This window comes from Pongo abelii, chromosome 3 (genome assembly GCF_028885655.2).
Source record: "Pongo abelii isolate AG06213 chromosome 3, NHGRI_mPonAbe1-v2.0_pri, whole genome shotgun sequence".
Taxonomy (NCBI): domain Eukaryota; kingdom Metazoa; phylum Chordata; class Mammalia; order Primates; family Hominidae; genus Pongo; species Pongo abelii.
In genome coordinates this window covers 140,137,224-140,163,608 of record NC_071988.2, presented here as the reverse complement: position 1 = coordinate 140,163,608, position 26,385 = coordinate 140,137,224, and the positions used below count along the sequence as shown (strand labels likewise).

Sequence of the window (26,385 nt, the reverse complement as noted above, 5' to 3'; positions counted from 1 at the left end):
TTGATGTTTTTCTGCTAATCTTTTTTTTTTCCTGCAAAGTTTGTTGAAACGTAAAGGAAACCTGCCTCTCACTTTCTAAATTGATATTAAAGAGTACAAAAAAAAAAAAAAAAAGGGAAAACTACTTGATCTGTGGAACTGCGTTTTATACTGAAAAACACAATGGAAAAATTCCATGATAGTCTTTTTCAGTTTTTTTAAGGCTCAGTCCATGTAATAAAAAAAAAAACCAACCCAACTTATGGTATGAGTCAGGTCCATGACCCAATCCAACTCAGTATCTTCCAGTTGCTCTACACGTGTGGTAGGAACAAATATAATTCTCCTAAATCTGATTGCCAACTATTCTAAATGGACACAGTAAGGTAGAGGTCTTCTTCAAAAATGCTAAGTGAAGTCCGGAGTCAGCACTAGGGTGATGTAAGAGAGGCACCTAGGACACAGCACTGAGTCTCAGGCATGGGCACACCTCCGAGAGTGACTGCCTTCTTCAGCCCTAGTTCCTTACTGGTCCCTGGTCATGGACCTTACAGAGTCAGTTACCTAAGAAAATCGGAGGAAACCAGCAAAAAACCATACAAACAAACAGAAAAATCAAACCAGTGCTTTAACTGCTGAGGACTCTGAAGGAGAGATGACAGGGTCAAATAGTGGATAAAGACAAAGATGCAAAAAATAAAAAATAAAAAAGGATGTTTGTTTAGGTGTGATAATAGTACATCTCTCTCTGCTTATTCAATCACCTATGGACTATTTTTTGCTGTATGACATTGTTTCTGAAAATTACACAAATGAGAGAAGAGTCAGTTCCTAAACTACATAGTTACTCACCTGTTCATACTTCCAAGAGGCCCCATATTGCCTGTTAAATAGGCTCAGGCTTTACGAACTTATTTCAGATAACTTCTTTTAAGGTTGGTGGTTTGTTTTTAAGATTTACCACTGTTTTATTTCTCTACTTTCTTTTCAGGGAAATCTTTGTACAATTAGGAATTAACACAGGATTTAGGACATTTCTGTGTTACACTGTTGAAATGGTTTTTTTTTATTTTATTTTATTTTTTGGTGGTTAATGTCAAATTGAAAAATAACCAGTATATAAGGAACAAGTAACCTGACAGTTGTATGACCAAACTGCAATTTCTTTGAAATCAATTCTCTGCTGAAATGTCAATAAACTAATTAGAATATAAACTTACGTTAAAGCTTCTGAGTAATTATAATGAGGCAAGACTCCTAGAAACTTCTGTACTTCATCCATCACTGTAGCAGGATCAGTTCTTAGTTGTTGCCCATCAATAATTAGCAACTAAATTATCAAATAAAAAAATGCACATTGAAAAAAGACATGTAAACTGTATAATGAAAAATTTCTGCACTCTGAACTCATTCAGTGAGAGACACTGTCCTGAGCAGAATTGCATGCACTGATGTTACATAGAATCCAGGTCATCCTCATTAATGACCTGGAATAAGAAATAAATCACACCAATTAAGTACACTCAGGTTTGCAGTCTGAGAAGTCACACTATGAAAACAAAAAAGGCAGTTGAAAGACCAAGAGAGCTTAGAAAAGTGACGAGAAAATCACAAATGGAAACCAACTTTCAAAACAGACAAAGCAATGATCCTGTCATTCAAGCTGGAAAGTACAATAGAAAAGAAGAAAGGTTATAATAAACTCAGATGTAATCTGACAGAGAACATGTCATTCCTCACAATTCCTTTCAGGAATAGCACTGTAAGGGCTGAAGAAGTATTTCGATAATCCATATGGAGAATAAGGTTAGACTCTCAGGAAACCTGAACATGGACAAAGTTCCTCAAGAAACTAAGGAGAAGAAGTTGCTTGTTATGCCAAGGAGGGTGGACCCAGCAAGATGAGAGGAGACCAGGATTAAAGGCCACAAAGCCTGCAAAGCAGGTCTTGTCTATCCATACCTCTTCTCTGATATTTCTGTTTAGCCTAGACCAGCACTGTTCAATAGAACTTTCTGTGATGATGAACATGTTCTATAGCTGCTGGGTCTAACATTTAGCTATTGAGCACTTAAAATGTGGCTAAGGCAACTAAGGAACTGAACTTTTCATTTTATTTGATTTTAATATAAATTAAAATTGCCATATGTGGTAGTGGCTGTCATACTGGACAGCATGGCTCTAGACTCACAGGTATATACCATGTCTGATGTGACTGGATTGCTTACATGATCCCATGAGGGGCTGATTTTGCAATCTAGGTTGATGCCAGGCAGAAGAAATTCAAGGGGCTGAGAAAAACATAGGACTTATCAAAAATTCAGCAAGGTGGTTCAAAAAGGAAATAATGGCACTTAATTAAGCAAAACATTATTTGTCTTATTTGGTTAAGAGGTTCTCTTTCAAACTTTATTCTCAGGATAAGAATCGGATCTAAAACTTTCGAAGCTTTTTACAATCAGGAAAGGTATGCACAGCAAATAGAGCAGGGAGAATTATCCTGAAATACTCTTAGAAAATTGAAGTTTTTCTACTTCTGCCTATTTCTCTTTGCCACAGCCTCATTATTTACAACTAAAGAGGAAAAACTAGTAACAGTTTACCAATTGAAAATTTTCTTAACCTTAAGGCAAAGTCATCAACTTAATGAGATTCTAACATGATGTAAATCCTTATTACTCCATACCTGAAATGGGGGGAAATAAACAAGCCATCTCTCGATGTGGCTGGCATACCACCCCGGGACCAAACATCTCTTCTGCAAGGCTCTGAGCTCTGAGGGTGCACGGGGCCCTGCTGAGATCACTTCGTAGAAGCTAAACTTCAGAGCTGCAGGGTCTTCATGTGATCTCTGATGCTATGATGAAAAGGTGGATAATTAAAGTAATCTGAAACATAGGCATAAATAATTAAAAACCAATCTTTGTGACAAGTCTCAAAGCTAAAGAAAGAAGTGCCTCACTGCTGGAGAGTTATCTATTTTGAAATTAGTAAAGGAAGAAAATGTTTGCTTGGAGCATCAGGATTTAAAGTTATGATACTTATGGGAGTAAATTTTTGAGAATTTATCTGGTAGAAGTTGAATTCTTATTGATAGGATTCCTTCACCAGCATTACTGAGTTGTTTCCTTAGTGTACGTATTTTATTGTGAAAGTAAACTTTTGAAAGCTGTGTTAATGCCCTCTTTCCAGCTCATAAGCAAACCATTTATAGTGTCCAGTGAATATCTGTAATAGACAAGCACCCTACTATCTCTGCCAAATAGTTTTGCTCCATCTAGTAATGCAGTTTTAGATTAGAAAAGGCCTATCAGCTCTTTTAAATGAAGAAAGTACTAGAAAGTCTGACATGTACATTATCTGAAATCCACAGCTTTTGTCATACATTCCCTGGTATCTAAAAGCCAAGATTATTTTATCTAATGGTAACCTTTGCGGTGAATCAGAATCATTTATTGTGCAGAAAATGCAGAAAGCAGCAATCCAAATAGGAAAGTGTTTCATAATGGCTCAGGCTTAGGCCCATGGGTTTGAGGAAATCACCTTTTCTTTAAATTGGCCAATAAATATTCAGGCTTAGTGGTGAGTTTGTGGATGTTTACCTCATTTAGTTGAATAGCAAATTTTCGGCAATTGAGATTCAAATAACTGGACTACAAACTCTACTAGACTTTGTTAAGGCCTGCATTTTGCCACTGTGATTTATTTGTGATATTTAGGACATTTTGTTAGCTTGCAGCCTTAAAGCCTTCTTTTTTTGTAAATTCTCTATTTTTCAGGGACTAAATGGTTGCCAAGCTCCAATTTTCTTCTTTTTCTTGGAGTCAATTAAGGCTTATTCCTCTTTTCTCCAGATACTTGGTGGAAAAGGTAAAAGTTGCAAAATCAAATCAGGCAATTTGCAATTTGCTGTATGTTTTGATTTAAAAGATGGCTTCAGGTTTGGCATGAATGATTAGTATAGAATTGTGGATTTTTATGGATCTTAGCTTTCCAGGATGTCTCCACTCGCTATTTTTCAGCTTATTATCAAAATGCCTATCTAAGATTTCATCTGCTTTTATGACCTTTCCCTACTATGTTCCTGCCACAAAACCTTTTCCAACAATCTGTTCTTCCTTTTGTGAACTTCAAAAACTGCTTTTGTTAAGTAGCAAAAGGACTCAGTAATGAGCAACTTTATTCTCTAATATTATGATTGTCAAGAACTTAGCTGTTTTAAATCAAATCAGTAAGAATGGAACATCCCACTCTTGTAGGGAGGATCTAAGCTATGTGGGTCACTTTAACACAGGGAAGCAGTCATATATCCAGCCTACTTGCAGATTTCAGATTAGAGGTTTTTGTACATAGAACGTCCCGCATTTGTCTTAACATTTTCGTTTCCAAGAAAATAGGACCCTCAGTCTGCTTTTCAGCACTGACCTGATGATAACTCCTTTACACAGCTCTGCTTTGCACCTATGAAAACACTTCTTCATTTTAATTTTACCTAAATTTATCCCCTTACATATCTTTCCCTTATTTAAGAAAGTGCCCCATGGTTCTGGTATTTGGGCTTCTCTGCGACAGCCATGAATAAATCTATCCTTTCCCAGGTGGTCTTTGTCAGGTGGGCTTTGTCATTCCGAAGGAGTCTGTATGTCAATCGCTTATTACTTTCTAATTTATATGCTTGTTTATACATATTTCTCCAATTAGGCTGAAAACAATTTCAAGTATAGCATCACATTTATTTTTCAAATCACACTTAGAACAAAACTTTGCACATGGTAGTCATTAAAATTACTTGATGAACAGATAAACACATGAACAGTAGGAAAGCATTTTTTAAGTTACAAAACTGAGAAATGAGAACTAAGGGTCCTAGAGACTAAAGACATTGACTCTATTAATTTTACTATGTTCTTATGTTAATTTTGACTGCTTCATATGAAACCCTTCCAACTGGCGGTTAAACTGTCACCGAAACAAGTTTTAAAAGATTGTTTCCTATTTGCAATGATTTATGAAAAGTGTATTAGATATATATATATTATTACTACAGTTTGTTAAATTATTTCAAAGTGATCGTTTCTGTGCAAGGTTCTAACCAACATCAGAAAACAATGGCAATGAGTATATAAGAAACATTTAGACATGTTAGGCTCTCAGGGATGTAGAATTTCTCTTTCTTTTTCTTTCTTTCTTTCTTTCTTTCTTTCTTTCTTTCTTTCTTTCTTTCTTTCTTTCTTTCTTTCTTTCTTTCTTTCTCTCTTTCTTTCTTTCTGTCTCTCTCTCTCTTTCTTTCTTTCGACAGAATCTCCCTCTGTCACCTAGGCTACAGTACATGGTGCAATCCCAGCTCACTGCAGCCCCAACCTCCCAGGCTCAGGCAATTCTCCCACTTTAGCCTTCCAAGTAGCTGGGACCACACGTGTGTGCCACCATGCCTGGCTAATTTTCTTTATTTGTAGAGACAGAGTCTCCCTATGTTGCCCAGGCTGGTCTTGAACTCCTGGGCTCAAACAATCTTCCAACCTGAACTCCTGGGCTCAAACAATCTTCCCATCTTCCAAAATGCTTGGATTACAGGCATGAGCCACCATGCCCAGCCTAAAGATTCTTATATATATTAGTTTTGCCACTAAGCTGTTTCTTTAGTACAAGCAGTTATTTAAGCTGTTTTAGAGCCAGGGTCAGCAATCTATGGCCTACTGCCTATTCAGTAAAGTTTTATTGGAACACAGGAATGCTTATGCATTTACATATTGTCTATGGCTACTTTCGAAATACAATGGTAGAGTTGCAATGGAGACTGTATAACCCTCAATGTCTGAAATTGTTGCTATCTGACTATAGAGTACACAAGTATTAGATGAAAAAATAATGATTTTAAATTATTACCTTTAAAATGCAGATATATAGATGCAGAGATATAAAAAAGTACATAATATTTTGTTATATTTTAATTTAGTTTCTTTTATTGCATTAATACATTTTATTAACTTAATTAAGTTAATAAAATAACAAAAACTTAGTGGAGGAAATTTCTCAATGGAAATCAAGAAAAACTTGTCCATTTTTCTGTAGATATCAAACAACTAGCAAATCTCTTTTGTGAAAACCTGGGGTAGTGGGTATTGCTAAAAACAATGCTCCATTGTCCATACTCCACTTCTCCCTGTTGGATTTTATTTGCATTTTCCTTACCTGGTACCAGGAGTATGCTCGGTCTGAAGGGTCAATGAGAATGGTGATAATCTTGGCTTTGGGAACCAGAGAAGCAGCTCTTTTAGGGGCTTCCTCTGAGTGGAAGTAATTGGCACTCTTCTCAAACAAAAAGTCGGTGGTGACATTAGATGGGACTGGGAAGAAATCCATATACCTAGAAAAGGAATATTTTTCTCAAAATAAGATTCTGGTTTATACTCATATTCTGGTGACCAAAGATGGTAAAAGTGTCCCACAAATTCACGTGTTTCCTAAATAAAAGCCTTTTTCTTTACAGCATTTGTCCTCTATAGTTAGCAAGAGAAAAATATCTAGAACACTAATAATGTGTTTGGAAGATGTTTTTCTAAGTACATTTTCTTTATGTTTTGCTTAATATCAGGAAAAAAAGATAAGCGATAACAAAAATGTAGACACAGAGTGATCAAACTGCAACAGTGATCGACCTAAGTATATCAAATGTGTCTCAATATAGAAACACTGTACAGAGAAAAATTCAAGTACTCAAAAAGAAAATTGTATTAAAACAGATGATATGTTCAGTTCAGACATTTTAAAAGGATTTAGAGAAAATATTTTTTACTTTATTGCAAGTGAAATAATTTCTTTTCCACAAATGTATTGTGCCGGTGTTATGTTTAATCACATAGTGTCAAAGACGCAGAGTATATCTGGTATAAATATTGCTAATTTGCTTAATTTTTCTCATATAGAGCCACTTATGTTCCTCTTTAGAATAATTGTAAGAGAAGTTTAAAAAGTATGTACATTCCAAATAGAAAACTCTAACAAATTTCCCAAGGTTATGTTCTATATCCTCATGGGTAGAGAGAATTCAAATTACCAGCAGGATGAACACAGGGATATCTATAGGTTCAAGCACTGAAATGTAGGATTCCATTTGGTGTTCCACCTGAATAAAAGTTGTCAAATATAACTAATTCAGCATATGATAAGAAATATTTCTGAAGCACTAAGGAACATTCTGTAGAAGAAAAGGGATTTTTTAAAGTGACTAAAAATATAGCTTCTAGGGATTCTCAGCCTCCATTGCCACCCCCTTCAATTCATAAGTCATTATCACACTGGGCTACCAAGACAAGGTAGTTCAATAATTACTGAATAAAAAAGTCATTAATATTCATGCAGTGACCTGTTTTTTTTTTACAGTGTCTTGTTTTCTTTTGACCAAAAGATCACATGAGATGTTCATAGATTTTTGACTGAGATCATATCCTCAAACATGATAAAGCTTCTGGTAGGATTCCAGTTGTTAACATATTGCAAAGCTTAGCTGGTGCAACACAGTGATATCTTGAGATTCAGAGCAGTAAAGAAATCCTTTTATGTTGTCTGGAATTGGCTTGTTGGTGATATGTAATTCTGGCACCCTTTTAGGGAGAAAGAGATATACAAAAATTTCTGGAAGGTTTGATGTGCTATTTGTTCTGGTGTACATTCTATTTACAGAGAGTGCCAACTTTCAGGATGCTTCTTATGTAGAAGCTCACACTGGTTCCAGGAGTGCTAAGATTATTTCAAGTGTCTAGTGGTATCTTATTTGGTCCAAGCTTGACTCAAACTTGCTTGTTCTGAAAAAGGCTTCAAAAATCACACAAAAGAGCAGAAATTTTAGCTTCTTAAACCTGCCCTACCTTCCTAGAAGTCTTTTGTATCTGGAACAGTTTAGGCTTTGAAAACCTCCTCAAGCAAGTCTGGATCTTGGACCTATAATGTATTGATTTTGCCAGGCCCCAGGGGCCCATGGAGAGGGCAGGGTACAGCTCTAGTTTGCCTATATGTCCGCATTTTTCTAGTGTAGTGACTGGCACTTACAGGCACTTGAAAGATGTTCGATGAATAGAGAAGTAAATAAAAGTTCAGATTTTTAGTATGGGACCTTGAAGCTCCACAAATAGGCTCACATTTAGAGAATGTAAATTCAGGTTATTCAAAGAATTAGTTAACAAACTGGAGTGTTTTAACAATTCAGGGGTTAAAAGCAAATGCCTGCCTCCCTTAAGTTTTTCTACTTCTATAAAACATAAAACTTCAGCATTTTCTTTTACCTGAAAAATGGGATTTTTTTGCAATACTCCACATTTATTTGTTATTTGGGTCAACTCTGAGTCAGTCCTTCTTTCCTTCCTTCCTTCCTTCCTTTTTTTTCTTTTTTTTTGATGGAGTCTCCTTCTGTCACCCAGGCTGGAGTACAATGGCACGATCTTGACTCATTGCAACCTCTGCCTCCTAGGTTCAAGTGATTCTGCTGCCTCATCCTCCTGAGTAGCTGGAATTACAGGCACCTGCCAACATGCCCAGCTAATTTTTGTATTTTTAGTAGAGACGGGGTTTTGCCATGTTGGCCAGGCTGGTCTGGAACTCCTGACCTTAGGTGATCTGCCCGCCTCAGCCTCCCAAAGTGCTGGTATTACAGGTGTGAGCCAGTGTGCCCAGCCAGACTTTTTGTTCCTATTAGAGTACCTAGCCACATGATGATCAAAATGTATTTTTGAAAAATTTATGGTAAAAAATTAAGAATAACTGTTGCAATAATTTTTTACCATAAATTTTTCAAAAATATGTTTTTTGAAAAAAAAACCTAGGGAATCCAATTATTGACAGGAATGTAATACTAATACATTCCTGTCCACCTCCAAAGCAGTTTTTATTCAGTCCTTTTAGTCCTGATGTTAACATCATTTTATTCTATAATTATATACTGGCATGTATATTTGAGTCAGTGATCAAATACAGCTGAAGTAGTCGATGGTTTCTTTTCTTTTTTTGAAACAGGGTCTCACTCTGTTGCTCAGGCTGGAGTGCAGTGGTGCAATCACAGCTCATTGCAGCCTCAACCTCCATGGGCTCAGGTTATCCTCCCATCTCAGCCTCCCAAATTAGCTGAGACCACAGGTGCACACCACCATGCCTGGCTAATTCTTGTATTTTTGGTAGAGATGGGGTCTTGCTATGTTGCCCAGGCTAGTCTCAAACTCTTGACTTCAAGTGATCCACCCACTTTAGCCTCCCAAAATGCTGGGATTACACATGTGAGCCACTGTGCCTGGCCACTGTTGATGGTTTCTTGATTTTCCAGCTGTTATGTAACACCACACAATTAATCAATATGAAACCCTGAACTGAAAAATTGGCAGTGAAATATATAACAATTAGAATATACGTAAATCCTAGTAGGTGCTCAAATTATACTCAATCCATTTCTTTTCCTTTCCATTTGGACTTCTCATAAGCAGCTCCTCAGGGGGCTGATAATTATAAAATTGAGATCATGCAATTTGACAACAGAGATATATATGACTATGCTAAAATACACGCAAAATATATTTATGCTGCAGAATTATTATAATTCACTCCTTTATACCACCCTCTGTCCAGCATTATACCTTCATAGCAAGACCTTTAGATACATTTAATGATTAACATGTTAGTTTGTACCATCTATCTCTACTACGTGACTGTATTTTGTGTATTCTGACATTTTTAGTTTTTAAATGTTTTCTTCAGATGGTTGATATATTTCTAATTTTGATTCAAAGGCAAGAATTAAATTCTGTATATTGTTGATAGTTTTTTATAGCTTTGATTACTCATGTAATATACAAACATTTCTAGTTTTATTTATTTATTTTTCCTTTTATGTGCCAAAGAAAATAGAAAATTACATTTGTTGGCTATAGCATCACTTCATAAAAAGTGCACAAGAAGAAAAATATATGAAAATTTTTTTTCCTTACGAGTAGAAAGGAATTAAATTTCTGAATATTATGCTATTCTTCTGACTTAATGTCTATAATTACCATCAAAGAAAATTAATGCCAATTGAAATTACATGTGATCCTCTTGGGGAAACAAGTCTCTTTATAAACTGAGAAGAGTTTGTTCTGAAAAATTTCTGAGCCCCTTTATGATATTCAATGAATTTCCAAGGCACAGAGGTTAACTTTTATTTGTGACTACAAACTTAGATGTTTCTAAATATTAGTGCTAAGTTTATACTGTGCACAGTACATATACTTTTAGATTTATACTAATAACCCATCTTACCAATCAATCCCCCTGTGGTAGTTATTTCTATTAAAGAACTGTACCTCCTCAAAGGTTTTTGGGCTGGGGGAGTTACTAAGGATGGAAGGATGCATAACCAGGAACAAATACAAAGCAGTGGTACCTGGAAAGACAATAGAGGTTCAGGAATTAATTAAATGAAAACACAATTTCCTATGATTAACACTTTAAAGTCATTAATAAATATTACAATGATCCAAACAGATTTGTTACAACTACTCCTGGAAATAAATTGAATAGATAATCGGCAGTTTAATAGAAGCAGGTTCTAAAAAATGGAGATAGTGTGGTGTGAAAAGAGGCCTGTTGCAGGGGTTGAGAGAACTGGCTTTCAATCTCAGCTCAATGACTGATTTGTCTGTGACTTTGTCTTTTAGCTTCTGTTTGTCTCAGTTTTCTTTTTATCTTTTCTCTCTTTCTTTCTTTCTCTCTTTCTTCTCTTTCTTTCTCTCTCTTTCTTTCCTTTCTTTCCTTCCTTCCTTCCCTCCCTCCCTCCCTCCTTTCTTTCTCTCTTTCTTTCTTTCTCTCTTTTCTTTCTTTCTTTCTTTCTTTCTTTCTTTCTTTCTTTCTTTCTTTCTTTCTTTCCTTCTTTCTTTCTTTCTTTCTTTCTTTCTTTCTTTCTCTCTTTCTTTTCTTTCTTTCTTTCCTTCTTTCTTTCTTTCTTTCCTTCTTTTTTCTTTTTCAGCATCTTACTATATTGCCCAGGCTGGATCTGGTGGTGCAATCATGGCTCACTACAACCTCGACACCAGGCTCATGGGATCCTCCTGTCTCAGCCTCCCAAGTAGCTGTGACTACAGAGATGTACCACTGTGCCAGGCTAATTTTTAATTTTTTTTTAATTTTTAGTAGAAATGAGGTCTCACTGTGTTGCTCAGGCTGGTCTTGAACACTTGAGCTCATGCAATCCTTCCACCTCGGCCTCCTAAAGTGCTGGGATTACAGGAGTGAGTCACCTCTCTTGGCCTGTCTCAGCTTTCTTAATGGAAAATCACCTGCCTACTTATTTCATAGATTTTCTCTGAGAATGAAAGGACATGTACTTGAAGACATTTTGACGGTAATAAGGCACTATATAAATGAAATATATTATTATTTAACATATTACATTACCAAAATCAATAGTTGGGTTCTCATATTAAGTTCTTCCTGAGGCCTATGAAAGCTAATTAAACTCAAGACAGAATTTAATCTTTCCACAAGTTTGCTTAAGCTTAAGTGTACTTAGTAGTGTCAAAAATTGTTTAAATTGCTAAATTTGAAAAAAAAAATGGTGCCCTTTCTTAGCGACATAACTTACAGAATTTGCATTTACTAGGGAAGAGAATGGTGTATCACAGGTACGCATATATATTTGTGACTATTGAGGAGCAAGGGTGTGATTTTTCAAAAAGTGAGCAATGTCATAAACTGTACAATTAGGGTTTTATAAGACTAAATGAGGAGATAAAGGGTGCAGCTTAGTCAGATTGGTACAAGAGAAAGTAACGCAGTTTGGGTTCAGTTTTTCAAAGATTTAGCCATGTATTTAATACTTGTAACTGTGACTGTGTTTAAAAGATCATAATATAAAGATATTTCTATATATTGGCTACTCCTAAAAGAGAAATATACTATTATTTACACTGTTATACAATCTATGGAGCAGGACTTGATAATTATATTCCAGGTCAATAGCTAGCAATAGTAATAAGACATGGCCTTGTAATATTTCTCTCACTTGGAGAAATTACTCTAATTTTGCTTAGTAATTATGTCATGTTGCCATTTGTACAAAACTTCGAATTTTCTTATTTTTCAGATAAGCTTTATTTAGTATTTATTTACTTAAATGGTATTAATATGATATTATTTATAGTACTAATTAAATAATAGTAGTATAAACAGTATTAATATGATAGTATAGTATTTACTTAAATAGCATTAATGTGCTAGTATTTACTTAAATATTATTATTATTATTATTATTTTTTTGAGATGGAGTCTTGCTCTGTTGCCCAGGCTGGAGTGCAGTGGCACAATCTGGGCTCACTGCAACCTCTGCCTCCTGGGCTCAAGCAATTCTCATGCCTCAGCCTCACAAGCAGCTGGGATTACAGGCGCCTGCCACCATGCCCAGCTAATTTTTGTATTTTTAGTAGAGACGGGGTTTCACCATGTTGGCCAGGCTGGTCTCGAACTCCTAACCTCAGGTGATCCGCCCACCTCGGCCTCCCAAAGTGCTGGGATCACAGGCATGAGCCACTACGCCCAGCCCTTAAATAGTATGAATATGGAAGTAAGGTAGTATTTTAGTGTTTATTTACTTAAATGGTACAAATATGGCAATATTTCAGTAAATAAATACTATTTAAGTATTTATAAATTAAGCTTTCTTTAATATTTATTTACTTAAATCTACCATATCTATACAATAGAAAAATTGTTAAAATAACTCTGTCAACAGCAATATTGTCTTAAAAAATGAATTGAAAGAGGTAGTCTTCTTAAATTATATCTGAGCCAAACAATGAACAGTTTGTCTGTAATCATAAATCATTATAGGGAATAAAACAGTAATCTGTGATATACAGAGTAAAAATGTGCTTCACAAGCTTGCCTTAAAACAGTGGTCCTCTAACTAGCATGTATCAGATTCATCTGGGGGGCTTGTTAAAACACAGATAGCACAGTGCTATCCCAGTATCTCTGATTGGTATAACCCAAGAATTTGCACTTCTTTTTTTTTTTTTTTTTTTTTTTGAGACGGAGTCTCGCTCTGTCGCCCAGGCTGGAATGCAGTGGCGTGATCTCAGCTCACTGCAAGCTCCGCCTCCTGAGTTCACACCATTCTCCTGCTTCAGCCTCTGGAGTAGCTGGGACTACAGGCGCCCACCACCACACCCAGCTAAATTTTTGTATTTTTAGTGGAGACGGGATTTCACCGTGTTAGCCAGGATGGTCTCGATCTCCTGACCTCGTGATCTGCCCGCCTTGGCCTCCCAAAGTGCTGGGATTATAGGCGTGAGCCACAGTGCCTGGCCTGCACTTCTAATAAGTTTTCTGGTAATGCTTATGCTGCTGCTCTGGCAACCACCCTTGAGAATCACTGACTTAGAATAACTATGAAGCAATATCTAAAATTTATTGGAGGAAAAAAGCTCCATTACATGAAATCCATAGTAAAGTAGAAAGAGCATGTTCTTTGAAGTCAGGTAAATTCTGGGATCAAGATTTTTATTCTTGTACTTACCAGCTGTGTGAATTTGAACAAAAATTATTTAACCTCTCTTAAGTCTTAGTTTTTCTACCTGTGTAGTGGGGAAGAAAATACTTAGCTATCAGTGTTTTATGAGGATTAGCGAGGTAACCTAGGTGAAATCACCTAAAGAGTGCCATATCCGAATATTTAAAAGGCATTTTTCCAGATAAAAACTTTATTGAGATGTAACTTAGAATTATAATAAATAAATACATTAAATACATTTAAATCTCAATTATATATATGAGATATAATCCAGAAAAATGCATGAGGCATTTTTAAAATTAAAAATATCTTTTTGGAAATAAGTATTGCCATTATAATGTGAAAAAAAAGCAGAGAGATTAATTCCTTTCTTAGATCAAGTGAAAACATTCTTTTCTGAATCTTATTTTTAAGAATTGTATTAAATACATTTGTTCACTTTTAATAGCCTTTCATGACCAGCATTAATTAGACAAACAGAAAAAATGGATGTAATCTAATTATTTTGCATAGTCAGTAAAAGGCATAATGTAATTTATCAGTGTTAAAAAATTGTTAAGTTGTGGTTTCTGAATTCTGTCTTTACCTGTACATATTCTTGGGTCTGAATAAACTGTCCTGCATATATATTTTATCAGTGGTAACTCAACTACATAATCATAGACACACATTTAAATAACCATCTATAAATCTTCAGTTTTATATTTTTGTCAGCCTCAACACTGAAAAATATTTGAATATCCAGGTAACTAGAAATCTGTGCAAAATTATCCAGAAAAAATACTTTTTATTTTTTGGGAGGGAGTCTCGCTCTGTTGTCCAGGCTGGAGTGCACTGATGCGATCTTGGCTCACTGCAACATCTGCCTCCCAGGTTCAAGCAATTCTCCTGTCTCAGCCTCCTGAGTACCTGGGACTACAGGTGCACACCACCACGCCTGGCTAGTTTTTGTATTTTTAGTAGTGACAGGGTTTCACCATATTGATCAGGGTGGTGTCGAACTCCTGACCTCAGGTGATCCACCCGCCTTGGCCTCCCAAAGTGCTGGGATTACAGGCATGAGCCGCCGCGCCTGGCCCAGAAAAATACTTTTGACAAAAGTACAGTTAAAAATGAAGCTATTTAATTCTCATGTAACTGATATGAGAAAATACTTTAATTAAAAAATCAATTTCACAAAACATGGATATATACAGCAACATGAATCTGAAAAGTATTATGCTAAATGAAAGATGTCAGTTACAAAAGACTACACACTATATGCTTCCATTTATGTGAATTTCTAAAAAAGGCAAAACTGTAGTGGTATAAAGTAGTTGCTTGTGGCTGGGGATGTGGTGGGGATCGGGGGGATAGACTGCAAAGCAACAGGGAGAAATTTTTTTAGGCTAACAACTGTTCTGTATTTTGAACGTGGTGGTGGACATAACTGTGCAATGTTCAAAATTCAGCTAATTGTACATTTAAAATGGGTGGATTTTATTGCATGTAAATTATATTCAACAAAACTGGGAAAAATCAATTTCTATAAAAAAGAATCAATTTCTATAAAAGGTCTTTTCCAACGACAAATGCCATATCCAAATTGTAACAAGCATTTGGAAACCCAATTGAGTTTAAGAGGACAAGTAATAATTCTACCATCTAACCATGATATCAAAATGTCTGCATATCCAGCACAACACGAGAGGAAGTGAATCCTGCAGGACTTTCTAAAGCAAAATGCTACCAAGCCTTCAGGATGTTATCAGTCTTGACAAGGTTATGTGATGACTGGGAGTTCACTGAAGAGATTTTAGTTTAAATGTTTTCCTAGTTGCCTTTTGACTTTAGATAGATAAGGACAAGTGAAATAAATAAGGACAAGAAAAATGTAAGTATTTGTCATGTTTATTATTGTTTTCAGATTGATATCTGCAAATGACATTAAGGAAAAAAATGAACATGCTAAACTCCCTGTGTACCTTGCACAGAATTTTCCTCAGTTATTTCTGGATCAATGAGGAGAGGGAATGTATTCTCCTTAGCAAGCAATATGATTGTAAAGGCTGTTTTCTGTGAAGCCGGTAACCAAGGGCCCCAAATAATTTATCACGCAGGATATAGCATGAATGTCTGGTAGTTTAAAGCTTCCATGAGGCTTGATTTTAATACTGATTCTTAGAAACAATAAGTTTATAGGCAGGGTGCGGTGGCTCACTCCTGTAATCCCAGCACTTTGGGAGGCCGAGGCAGGCGGATCACGAGGTCAGGAGATCGAGACCATCCTGGCTAACACAGTGAAACCCCGTCTCTACTAAAATACAAAAAAATTAGCCGGGTGTGGTGGCGGGTGCCTGTAGCCCCAGCTACTTAGGAGGCTGAGGCAGGAGAGTGGCGTGAACCTGGGAGGCGGAGCTTGCAGTGAGCTGAGATCACGCCACTGCATTCCAGCCTGGGTGACAAAGCGAGACTCCGTCTCAAAAAAAAAAAAAAAAAAAAGTTTATGGTGAAAAAAATTGCACATCAACTTAAGAAAAGGTGCAAAAGATTTCTCCTGGGTATGAATAAACACCTTTCTTAGCACAAAGTTTTGTGTATGTCTAGGAATTCTGCTTGTGAAACATCTTTCAGACTTTTAAAAAATAGTCATCTCTGCAAGAAATAGTTTACAAATAAACAATAGTAGGAAAGTGGCAGCCTAAGGGACCATTTTTCTAGAAGGGATTTATTATAAAGAGTTATAGGTACTTATCTGTGTCCCTCTTGACTTTTGGTACAATCCTGCCAGTGATTAGCTTTGATTTTGTAAGTGTTAATTACAATACTTTTCAATTAAAACATGTAGGAAAAAAAAAGAAACAACAACATGTGCCACCAAATTGACTGCTGGATATTTGAACAGTGTGACATCTGTTTTATTCCCTTCACTTAAAAAACACTTTGATAAGCATTTAGGTATATTACTGAGCTAAATGAAAATCATGTCAGAGAAAAACATGTTATTCATTCATTAGCAGTTATGGGAAGTTTACGAACTTATTGTGACAAGAACTCATTGTCTAGTCATCAGAAATTTTACACTCGTTAATCATAACATAAAAAGTTCTCACCAGTTTTCTGGGGTCCTATTACCAAGAATTTTGGTAAGCGATCACAAGTTTTTTCTTTAGACCAAATGTCTCTATGGCGTTTGTCATCGCAAGGATTCTAAATGGGAGAAGAACATAGAGATGTATTTTTTTCATGAATGTGTCCATTGTGTGCCAGCTTTTCCAACTTGTGTTCTTTAAAAGTATACCAGGAAACGCTGGGATAAAAAATAGGCTCTTTTAAAAAAATGAAAGCCCTGAAGTGGCATCATGGAAGTTCTGAATAACTCCCTTCTATCTTGAGGTTGAGAGTCTACAGAGGAGGCTGGAGAGGGGCAATATTTCCACTTTGAGTAAACAGTCTCATAGCATGAAGAGTTTAATTGGCTACTAGCAGTTCTATTTTTTTTTTTAATAGTTAGCTTACTGGGCAGAGATTATGCTTCCTGCTAACCTAAAAGATGATACACTCAGTATTCAATACATAACTGAAATATAAGTTGTCAGATGTTTATTCTAAGTAACTTTGAGCTTTCCAGCTGTGCTTCAAAGGGATAGGGATCTGGCCAAAATACTACTATCTAAAGAGACAGCAGATACCTCTCAGCTGCCGTCAAAGGTTGATAAATGTATATCTAAAAATGTAACTTTATAGACTATGGTGCTAGAAAGTCCTAAGTTTTAGCAAAAGGGAATAATGAGGGTGAATTACTACCTTAGGGATTCTGCTTTTGGTGTATAATATTTAACACCAACATCCACCGCACCAGTCCTATTTAGAACACCTTTCATTTTAAGAACAAAGTATATCTTATGTAGAAAAGGAGGAAGAATTCCAGTACCCTTTAATATTATTTCAGGAATGGGCAAACAGTACCACTTTTTTATTTCTAGTCAATTAATACCATAGGTATGTGAAGTTAAATAAGACTTCTGCTTATTTTTAATGAGCAACAGATGTTAAGACTAAAGTAAGAGTATTCTTTTTGGCTGTTCTTCTGGAAAAAAAAAAAACAGTTTAAAAATTGTCACCTGAAATAATGATTTCAGTTTAAAAGTAAGGTTAAATTAGCAGGAAAATTGCATGTCTTTCCATTGGCTAACACTTGGTGATGTTTCGTGGTGGTTAAAATGAAAAGATGCTTGTTAAAACAATGGAAAAGTAATATGCAGTCATAAGTCCACAACCACCAACTTTAACCTGCTAAATGTGCAGTTATGTCTCTTCTTGGAGTTATCTGTGTGTGCTGAGGAGGTAATTAACTTACGGTTGGAAGATGAATGCATTGAATATAAAGTTCAGAGTTACAACTTCAATCTGTGGTAAAAATTTACTGAGTTCTACTTCTGATGATTGTTATTGTTTTACCATCAGCTCTGTCTGTAACTCTAGTAGTGTTTAGAACAGTGATTAATAAGTACAACTTTTGGAACCAGATGGCCTACAACTGATTCCTGCTCTGCAAAACACTAGCTGTGTGACCTTGCTTAATTGACTCAGCCTTTCTGTGCTTCAGTTTCTTCATCTGTGAAATGCAAATCATAACTGTACCTACCACTTAAGGTAGTTGTGAGGATTAAATGAGTTAACACATGTCAAGTGCCCAGTCTGACATATAATAAGCAATATGTAATTATTTACCAAGATTATTATTTTTCATAGATCATGGAGTGGACAATTTAAATTCAAAGTTGTTCCTGCAATTCTATGATGCATAAGAGTTTATGCTTTGAAATCTAGATTACCCCCAGAGTCATCTGAATATGCTATATTCATGTGGTATTTTATCTTAAGAAGCTCAGTGATTTTCCCATGAAATGCTTTCCCCCATATTAATCCCCAATTAATACTTTTGAAAGCTGTCCACATTTGGTGGCTGTTGGCTGTTGGTGTACTTCGTGGTTCAGAAGGCAGATGTCAGTTCTGAACTCTTCTCAGAGATCCTTTAATATGGTGTAGTCATTAGAGATATGGGGATGTGTTCAAAGGCTACCTGCCTAACAAACGACCTGTTTACCATCTTCTACTCTTCCAGCCTATTGCAACCTGTAGATTTCTCTCTCACTCCTGATTAAAGACATTATATTCATTGAATCTGTCACTGAACTTTCCGAATCCCATAATTTCCAATGCGTAAGGAAACAGGGAATTGGGTGCAATATGTAGCAATGATACAAGACTACAGTTTAGGAAGGAGTAGTTTCTCAAATTTACTAACATTTCCAAAATGCAGGTTTTTTCAGGTGCCTTCACTTTTCAAATTTGGGATATCTCACAGAATTACGTTCCTGGAATTAACTGGTTATATCAATTATTTAATTAATTTTACCTGCCAGAGAGGGTCTTTCTGATCAGGAAACAGCTCAAAATACTTGTGGGCCAGTTGTACTGGAGGCAGAGTCTGAAGTCGCAGGTTGGTCCAGCTCTTCACAAAGTTGGCCAGATTAACAAATGTATATAATCCCAGTCGGTCATTCCCATAGTTGGACAAATGGGTCATGAAAATGCTGATCTGAAAAAAGCAAATGAACTTCAGTGTAAATAACATTTATTTTGACACTAGAGGGCAGTATAATCACAGCCATGCTAGTTTTTTTGCTTAAGTAGTCTGCACAGGGTTTCAATTGATGGCGTGTTTTTGGATTTGGGACATTGTCCCTCAAACCCTCATTATATTAATACATACTGGAGGATGTGTTATCAGCAAGACTTGAGCATTTTTTCCCTGAAATTTTCTTATATTTCATAACAAAAAAATACATTCAACATCAATAGCTGCCGTATACCCATGTTGGTGCAATGAGACTGATGCTGAATAACAACCTGTATATTTCTCAAGCCCTTTTTCACATTCTTTAGTTCCATTATTCCCAATATAAACATCTCCTTTAAGAAAAATCTTTAATGCTTGGCTAGATAAAATTGACTCTTCCTATGGAAGCAGCTGACCTAGATTGAATCCATGCATTGAAAGAGAATCACAGCAAGTGCGGGAAACTTTTTATAATAAAATAAATTTGAACTCTGCAGGTTAGACTGCATTGGTCTGGGATGTAGACGTAGAATGGGTATTTGTAAAGCTATTGCTTTAAGTGAATGCGATAATTTTTGCTGGTTAGTGTTGACAAATGAATTCTGCATGAGATTTTTAATGGCAAAGAAAACCATTGTGGCATTTATGCTGCTATAAAAAAGATCATAAAATAATTCATGTGATAATAGTACTTTCCTAAAGTATATAATGTCATGTGAATGAATAGTAGCAGTGGTTTGCTATAATCATAATAATGAATTTAATAGGTCATTCATTAGGAGGCTGAAAGAAATATTCAAAAAAATTCATTGAGGTAATGTGACAGAGATGAGAGAAAAAGTTATATTAAGATTTAACACAATAAATAAGAAAAATGTAATTACTTAACAACTATGAATAAGAGGAAGTAGTAATATCCTATGGAACAAATCCTGCAGGCTTTTACATAAAAAGCTTCATTGTGATCAAGAATATTTGCATTTCTATTCACTCTGCCTTAACATATATTAAATCTTTGAACTTTTGCAAACAAAATATTTTGTGAGTGATTTAAAATAGCTGTCTGTACCAGCAGACCAATGCAGTCATGGAATTGGGAACTAAGCCTTTTACCATTTTGAGTCTTTCTTAAAAAATGAGACTTTAAAAATTAAACCTTCTGGTTATTTTTTAATAGCAACTTCAATTCTGTGACTTAAATTTCCTCTTTTTCTCCTGTAAAATTTATCAGAACATTAGGTGATTGAGAAACTTATGAAAATCATTCTTAAATTTGGAAGTTTTTTTCTAATGTCTGTTGCAGGTGGTCTTTACTCATTTGTTTTACATGCCACATTTTTCAGTGTAGCTTAATAAGGTAGAAAAATGATACTTCTGGTCACCTTTCTCCTAAAAATTTTTTTAAATACAATTTTAAAAATGTATATTTTTAACTTGGTTAGTAAGTTCAAATTTCTTGCTTTATTTTTATGAAAGATTTGTCAGTAAGTCTATATGTGTCATATTTCACTTGAATAATATCTGCATGGGACAGAAAATGGGAAACAGAGATACTAATAACCTCATGATACTAATACATTTGAAATCCCTTTGAATTCACTTTTTAACCTCAGAAAACATTTTATTCTGACAATTAAAGCAGAGAGCTACTCTCTACTTGCATGACTATGGAAAGTAAAAAAATGCTACTCTTTCTGATAAAGACAGATGGAACCCAAAATGAGTTATGAGCTAGTAAAGAACATTGCTTTTCATGAAACTGAACCTGATTTGTAAGAATTAAGGTGATACTTATAAGGTGTTGAACTTAGTCCTGTAAAAGAAAACCTACTTAGCCTCCAAGCATGGAACTTTTCCCAAATGTTCAATTCTATTTTTATATTCCCACTTTAATATAATGCAAGGTGCACCATAAGCTAAAGGACAGTTTAATGTTTTTGTAATGCATGTCACCTTATGACCCTTTTAGACTCTGTACTCAAGCCTAAGATTAGTGCCCCTAAAGGCCATAAGGGAATATAATTTGTCAGGACATAATACATCTCAATTTCTTTTTGAACTTTTTTTTTCATGAATCACAATATTTTCTATAGACATGGAATATTGCATGTCTTTTGCTGAACATGTAACCTCTCTTTCTTTGTTATTTTTTTGTTAGGAAGGTATGCACATTAAGCAACAGAATTGACAAAAACAGATATATAACAAGAATGTTTTGGTTAAAAAGTTAGCTTGCTTTCTAGACAGCCTTTCTTCCTTGCCTATGTACTGACCTATGACATTTATAATGTCATTTCACTTCTTGGGAATTCCTCACCTGACAACAATTTCTGTACAGCATAGAAAGAAACAAAGAAAAAGCTTGAAAAGGCTGCTAGTTCAGGAGAAGCAGATATTAGTCTTTTCCTAAAGATGATACTTTTACAATTTTAAGAGTACTTCAGGACTGAGGTTTTATTTTTATTTTATTTAAGATGGAATTGATCAAAATAAATTATTTTTATTATACTTGTAGATTCCAATGAGATGGAAAGTGTCAATAGAAGTGACAATTGCATTTATAAAACAATTTTTGCTATAAACACACTATGAGTAATTAGTTGTCACCAAAAGAACTAATTAGCTGCTTAAAACTCACATCATTTGAAACTGCCAAAGGCATAATATTTATTTGATTAACAACTGAAAAAATTCTTTTTAGTCTGTGAGATATAGATGTGTATAGCAAGATGGTTATCTGTGAATTTGTTTTTGTAAAAAGGGAAAAGGTAAATGTCAAATACCACATACATTAGTATTTATGAGAGAGGAAACAGATACTGTTTGTCAAAGTGTAACTAAGAGAAAAGTGTGGGAAGCTTTATCTATACTTTCTAGCAACAACCCTGTGAATCTACTAAGCTCTAGGTATGGAGGATACATGGCTCTCACTACCAAGAATAAAAAGCAAAACATAGGTCCTGGTGCAAACACTGTTGACAATGCAGTAAGCATTCTCTTTCTTTAGAGAAGGCTGGGAAGAGGAGAGGAAAGGTGCATGTGAAAAAAAGTATGTTATTTATTATAAACTATGCCTTTCATGACCACACTGCTCAGTTTAAATCCACAAATATTTTTCTGATTATTCTGCTATTTGCCAGATGCTCTGCTTCATTCTCAGGGTGCGAATATAAATATGCTGCTCATTCTTTTAAGTTTTGTTCATGAAAAGAGTCAGAATTCAGAAGGTAGAAGAGAGTTTACAGCAAACTCTTTCTCTCAGCCAACCAGTTTTGTTTTGCTTTAGTACGCTTCTGGGTGACCATAGATTCAAAAGGTTTATGATATATACAAATCAACTGGGAAGTTTTAAAACATTCTGATCACCAGTCTTTATACTCAGAAATTCTGATTTTTAGGTCTGGAGGAGGCCCTGGTACCTGCATTTTAATAATCCCTAGTGGTCTTGATGCAGGGATCATTGGAATACAGTTTGAGAAAGCCTGGCTAGACCCAGTTCTCCCAGAGGAACTTTTATTTTCCATAGAAATATATACTTTATTCATATAGGAAAGATCTAACTCAGGTTATCAAACCCATTGGTTGCTTTGTAGTAGTCCTTTTCAAACACATTTTAAAAGCAAGCATGTTTTATTAAGTTCATAATATATTTCAATGTCCTACACTTAGAGTTGTCTTTAGTACAAAAAACAGCTTGGTAAGTGCCCTTGGCCATGACTTTTGAGGGCTTCTGTACTGCTGACAGATGTGTGGTGATGTTCAGAAGATTGCTAAAAAGAGAACTGGTTCATACAGACATGTGAATTTGGCTCGTAATTCCCTTCAATCCCGTTTATTTTATTTTTTTAATTTTACTTTAAGTTCCGGGATACAAGTGCAGAACGTGTAGGTTTGTTACCTAGGTATATGTTTGCCATGGTGGTTTGCTGCCTATCAACCTGTTATCTAGGTTTTAAGCCCCATATACATTAGCTATTTGCCCTAATGCTCTCCCTCCCCTAGCCACCCATCCCCTAACTGGCCTCGGTGTGTGTTGTTCCCCTCCCTGTGTCCATGTGTTCTCATTGTTCAACTCCCTCTTATGAGTGAGAACATGCAGTGTTTGGTTTTCTCTTCCTGTGTTAGTTTGCTGAAGATGATGGCTTCCAGCTTCATGTCCTTGCAAAGGACATGATCTCATTCCTTTTTATGGCTGTATAGTATTCCATGGTTTATATGTACCACATTTTCTTTATCTAGTCTATCATGGATGGGCATTTGGGTTGGTTCCATGTCTCTGCTATTTTAAATAGTGCTGCAGTAAACATACGTGTTCATTTGTCTTTATAGTAGAATGATTTATATCCCTTTGGGTATATACCCAGCAATCCCATTGGTATTTCTGGTTCTAGATCCTTGAGGAATTGCCACACTGTCTTCCACAATGGTTGAACTAATATACATTCCTACCAACAGCATAAAAGTGTTCCTATTTCTCCAGAACCTCAACAGTGTGAATGGTATCTCATTATGGTTTTGATTTGCATTTCTCTAATGATCAGTGATGTTGAGCTTTTTTTGTATGTTCATTGGCCACATACAAGTTTTCTTTTGAGAAGTGTCTGTTCATATCCTTTGCCCATTTTTTGATGATGTTGTTTGTTTTTTTCTTGTAAATTTGTTTAAATTCCTTGTAGATGGAGTTACTGCAAAAATTTTCTTGCATTCTGTAGGTTGCCGGTTCACTCTGATGATAGTTTCTTTTGCTGTGCAGAAGCTCTCTAGTTTAATTATAATCCCATTTGTCAATTTTGGCTTTTGTTGCCATTGCTTTTGGTGGTTTAGTCATGAAATCTTTGCTCATGCCTATGTCCTGAGTGGTATTGCCTAGGTTTTCTTCTAGAGTTTTTATGGTTTTGGATTTTACACTTAAGTCTTTAATCCATCTTGAGTTTTGTATAAGGTATAAGGAAGGAGTCCAGTGTCTGTTTTCTGCATATGGCTAGCCAGTTTTTCCAGTACCATTTATTAAATAGAGAACCTTTCCCCATTGCTTGTTTTTGTCAGTTGTGTTGATAATCAGATGGTTGTAGATGTGTGGTATTATTTCTGAGGTCTCTGTTCTGTTCCATTGGTCTATATGTCTGTTTTGGTACTAGTATCATGCTGTTTTGTTACTGTGGCCTTGTAATATAGTTTGCAGTCAGGTAGCATGATGCCTCCAGCATTGTTCTTTTTGCTTAGGATTGCCTTGGCTATATGGGCTCTTTTTTGGTTCCATATGAAATTTTAATTCTTTTTTTTTCTAATTCTGTGAAGAATATCAATAGTAGTTTGAAGGGAATAGCATTGAATCTATAAATTACTTTGGGCAGCATGGCCATTTTAATGATATTGATTCTTCCTATCCATGAGGATGGAATGTTTTTCCATTTGCTTGTGTCCCCTCTGATTTCCTTGAGCAGTGGTTTGTAGTTCTCCTTGAAGAGGTCCTTCACATCCATTGTAAGTTGTATTCCTAGGTATTTTATTCTCTTTGTAGCAATTGTGAATGGGAGTTCATTCATGATTTGGCTCTCTGCTTGTCTATTGTTGATGTGTAGGATTGCTTCTGATTTTTTTGCACATTGATTTTGTATCCTGAGACTTTGCTGAAGTTACTTATCAGCTTAATGAGTTTGGGGCTGAGATGATGGGGTTTTCTAAGTATAGAATCATGCCGTCTGCAAACAGAGACAATTTGACTTCCTCTCTTCCTATCTGAATACTCTTTATTTCTTTCTATTGGCTGATTGCCCTGGCCAGAACTTCCAATACTATGTTGAATAGCAGTGGTGAAAGAGGGCATCCTTGTCTTGAGCCAGTTTTCAAGGGACTGCTTCTAGCTTTTGCCCATTCAGTATGATATTGGCTGTGGGTTTGTCATAAATAGCTCTCATTATTTTGAGGTATATTCCATAAATACCTCATTTATTGAGAGTTTTTAACATGTTGAAATTTTATTGAATTTTATCAAATTTTAATGTTGAATTTTATTGAAGGCCTTTTCTGCATCTATTGAGATAATCATGTGGTTTTTGTCATTGGTTCTGTTTATGTGATGGATTACATTTATTGATTTGCATATGTTGAACCAGCCTTGAATCCCAGGGATGAAGCTGACTTGATTGTGGTGGGTAAGCTTTTTGATGTGCTGCTGGATGTGGTTTGTCAGTATTTTACTGAGGATTTTCACGTTGATGTTCATCAGGGATATTGGCTTGAAGTTTTCTTTTTTTGTTGTGTCTCTGCCAAGTTTTGGTATCAGCATGATGCTGATCTTATAAAATGAGTTAGGGAGGAGTCCCTTCTTTTCAATTGTTTGGAATAGTTTCAGAAGGAAAGATACCAGCTCCTCTTTTTACCTCTGGTAGAATTCGGCTGTGAATTATTCTGGTCTTGGGCTTTTTTTTGGTTGGTAGGCTATTAATTACTGCCTCAATTTCAGAACTTGTTATTGGTCTATTCAGGGATTCGTCTTCTTCCTGGTTTAGTCTTGGGAGGGTGTATGTGTCCAGGAATTTATCCATTTCTTGTAGATTTTCTAGTTTATTTGTGTAGAGGTGTTTGTAGTATTCTCTGATGATAGTTTTTATTTCTGTGGGGTCAGTGGTGATATCCCCTTTATCATTTTTTTATTGTGTCTATTTGTCAATCCTGTTTTTACCAAAGCAAAATGTTTCATTTCTCCATGTACCTCTCAGATGCATGTTAACTTATGAGTTCTCTATTTAAAAGGCTGCCTTTCACATTCACTTTTGCTTTATTTCATGGCATTTTAAGGGCTATGTGGCAAAGGAAGAGTATACTGTAATTTACTTCATGTTCTTCTTTCTCCTTGACTTAGATCCCTAGACCAGAAACACTCTTTATAGAAAAAGTAAGGAAACCAGTTTATTTTTATATAGGGCAATGAACAAACTCCAGAAGTTTCATTTTTATCATCGTGGAAAATGTGTGAGTTCCATCACTGTCAAGATTGTACTCCATCACATGAGCACGTCTCATTCTGAAAAAAAAGTATAAAATTCTGAGCAGAAAGGATATTCTAATGATGCTCTGGGCCTGAACTTCCTATACTATAATTCCCTGGCTCAGGCCCTCTCATAGTGCCTCATTAGCTTTTGAGTTGAATAAAGTTCAGTGTGTCAACCTAAGGCACTACATGGTCCCAGTTTATCTTTCCAGTCTTCCCTTCTGTACCCCTTCTGTGCTCAGGGCAAACCAGCCAACTTGCCTTGCTTGTTGATCTACA

At 35.6% G+C, this 26,385-nt stretch overlaps 1 protein-coding gene across 1 annotated transcript in view; it reads right to left on the bottom strand.

The window, feature by feature from the left end:
- NDST3 (N-deacetylase and N-sulfotransferase 3) overlaps positions 1 to 26,385 on the bottom strand; it is a 218,025-nt gene that overhangs the window by 14,266 nt on the left and 177,374 nt on the right. Inside the window, exons 7-12 of the mRNA XM_024246070.2 lie at positions 18,909 to 19,091; positions 16,600 to 16,696; positions 10,261 to 10,384; positions 6,172 to 6,346; positions 2,666 to 2,836; positions 1,200 to 1,309 (exon numbers count right to left, since the gene is read on the bottom strand). Of these exons, the coding sequence (XP_024101838.2) occupies positions 1,200 to 1,309; positions 2,666 to 2,836; positions 6,172 to 6,346; positions 10,261 to 10,384; positions 16,600 to 16,696; positions 18,909 to 19,091 (860 nt within the window). The remainder of the gene's footprint in view (positions 1 to 1,199; positions 1,310 to 2,665; positions 2,837 to 6,171; positions 6,347 to 10,260; positions 10,385 to 16,599; positions 16,697 to 18,908; positions 19,092 to 26,385) is intronic.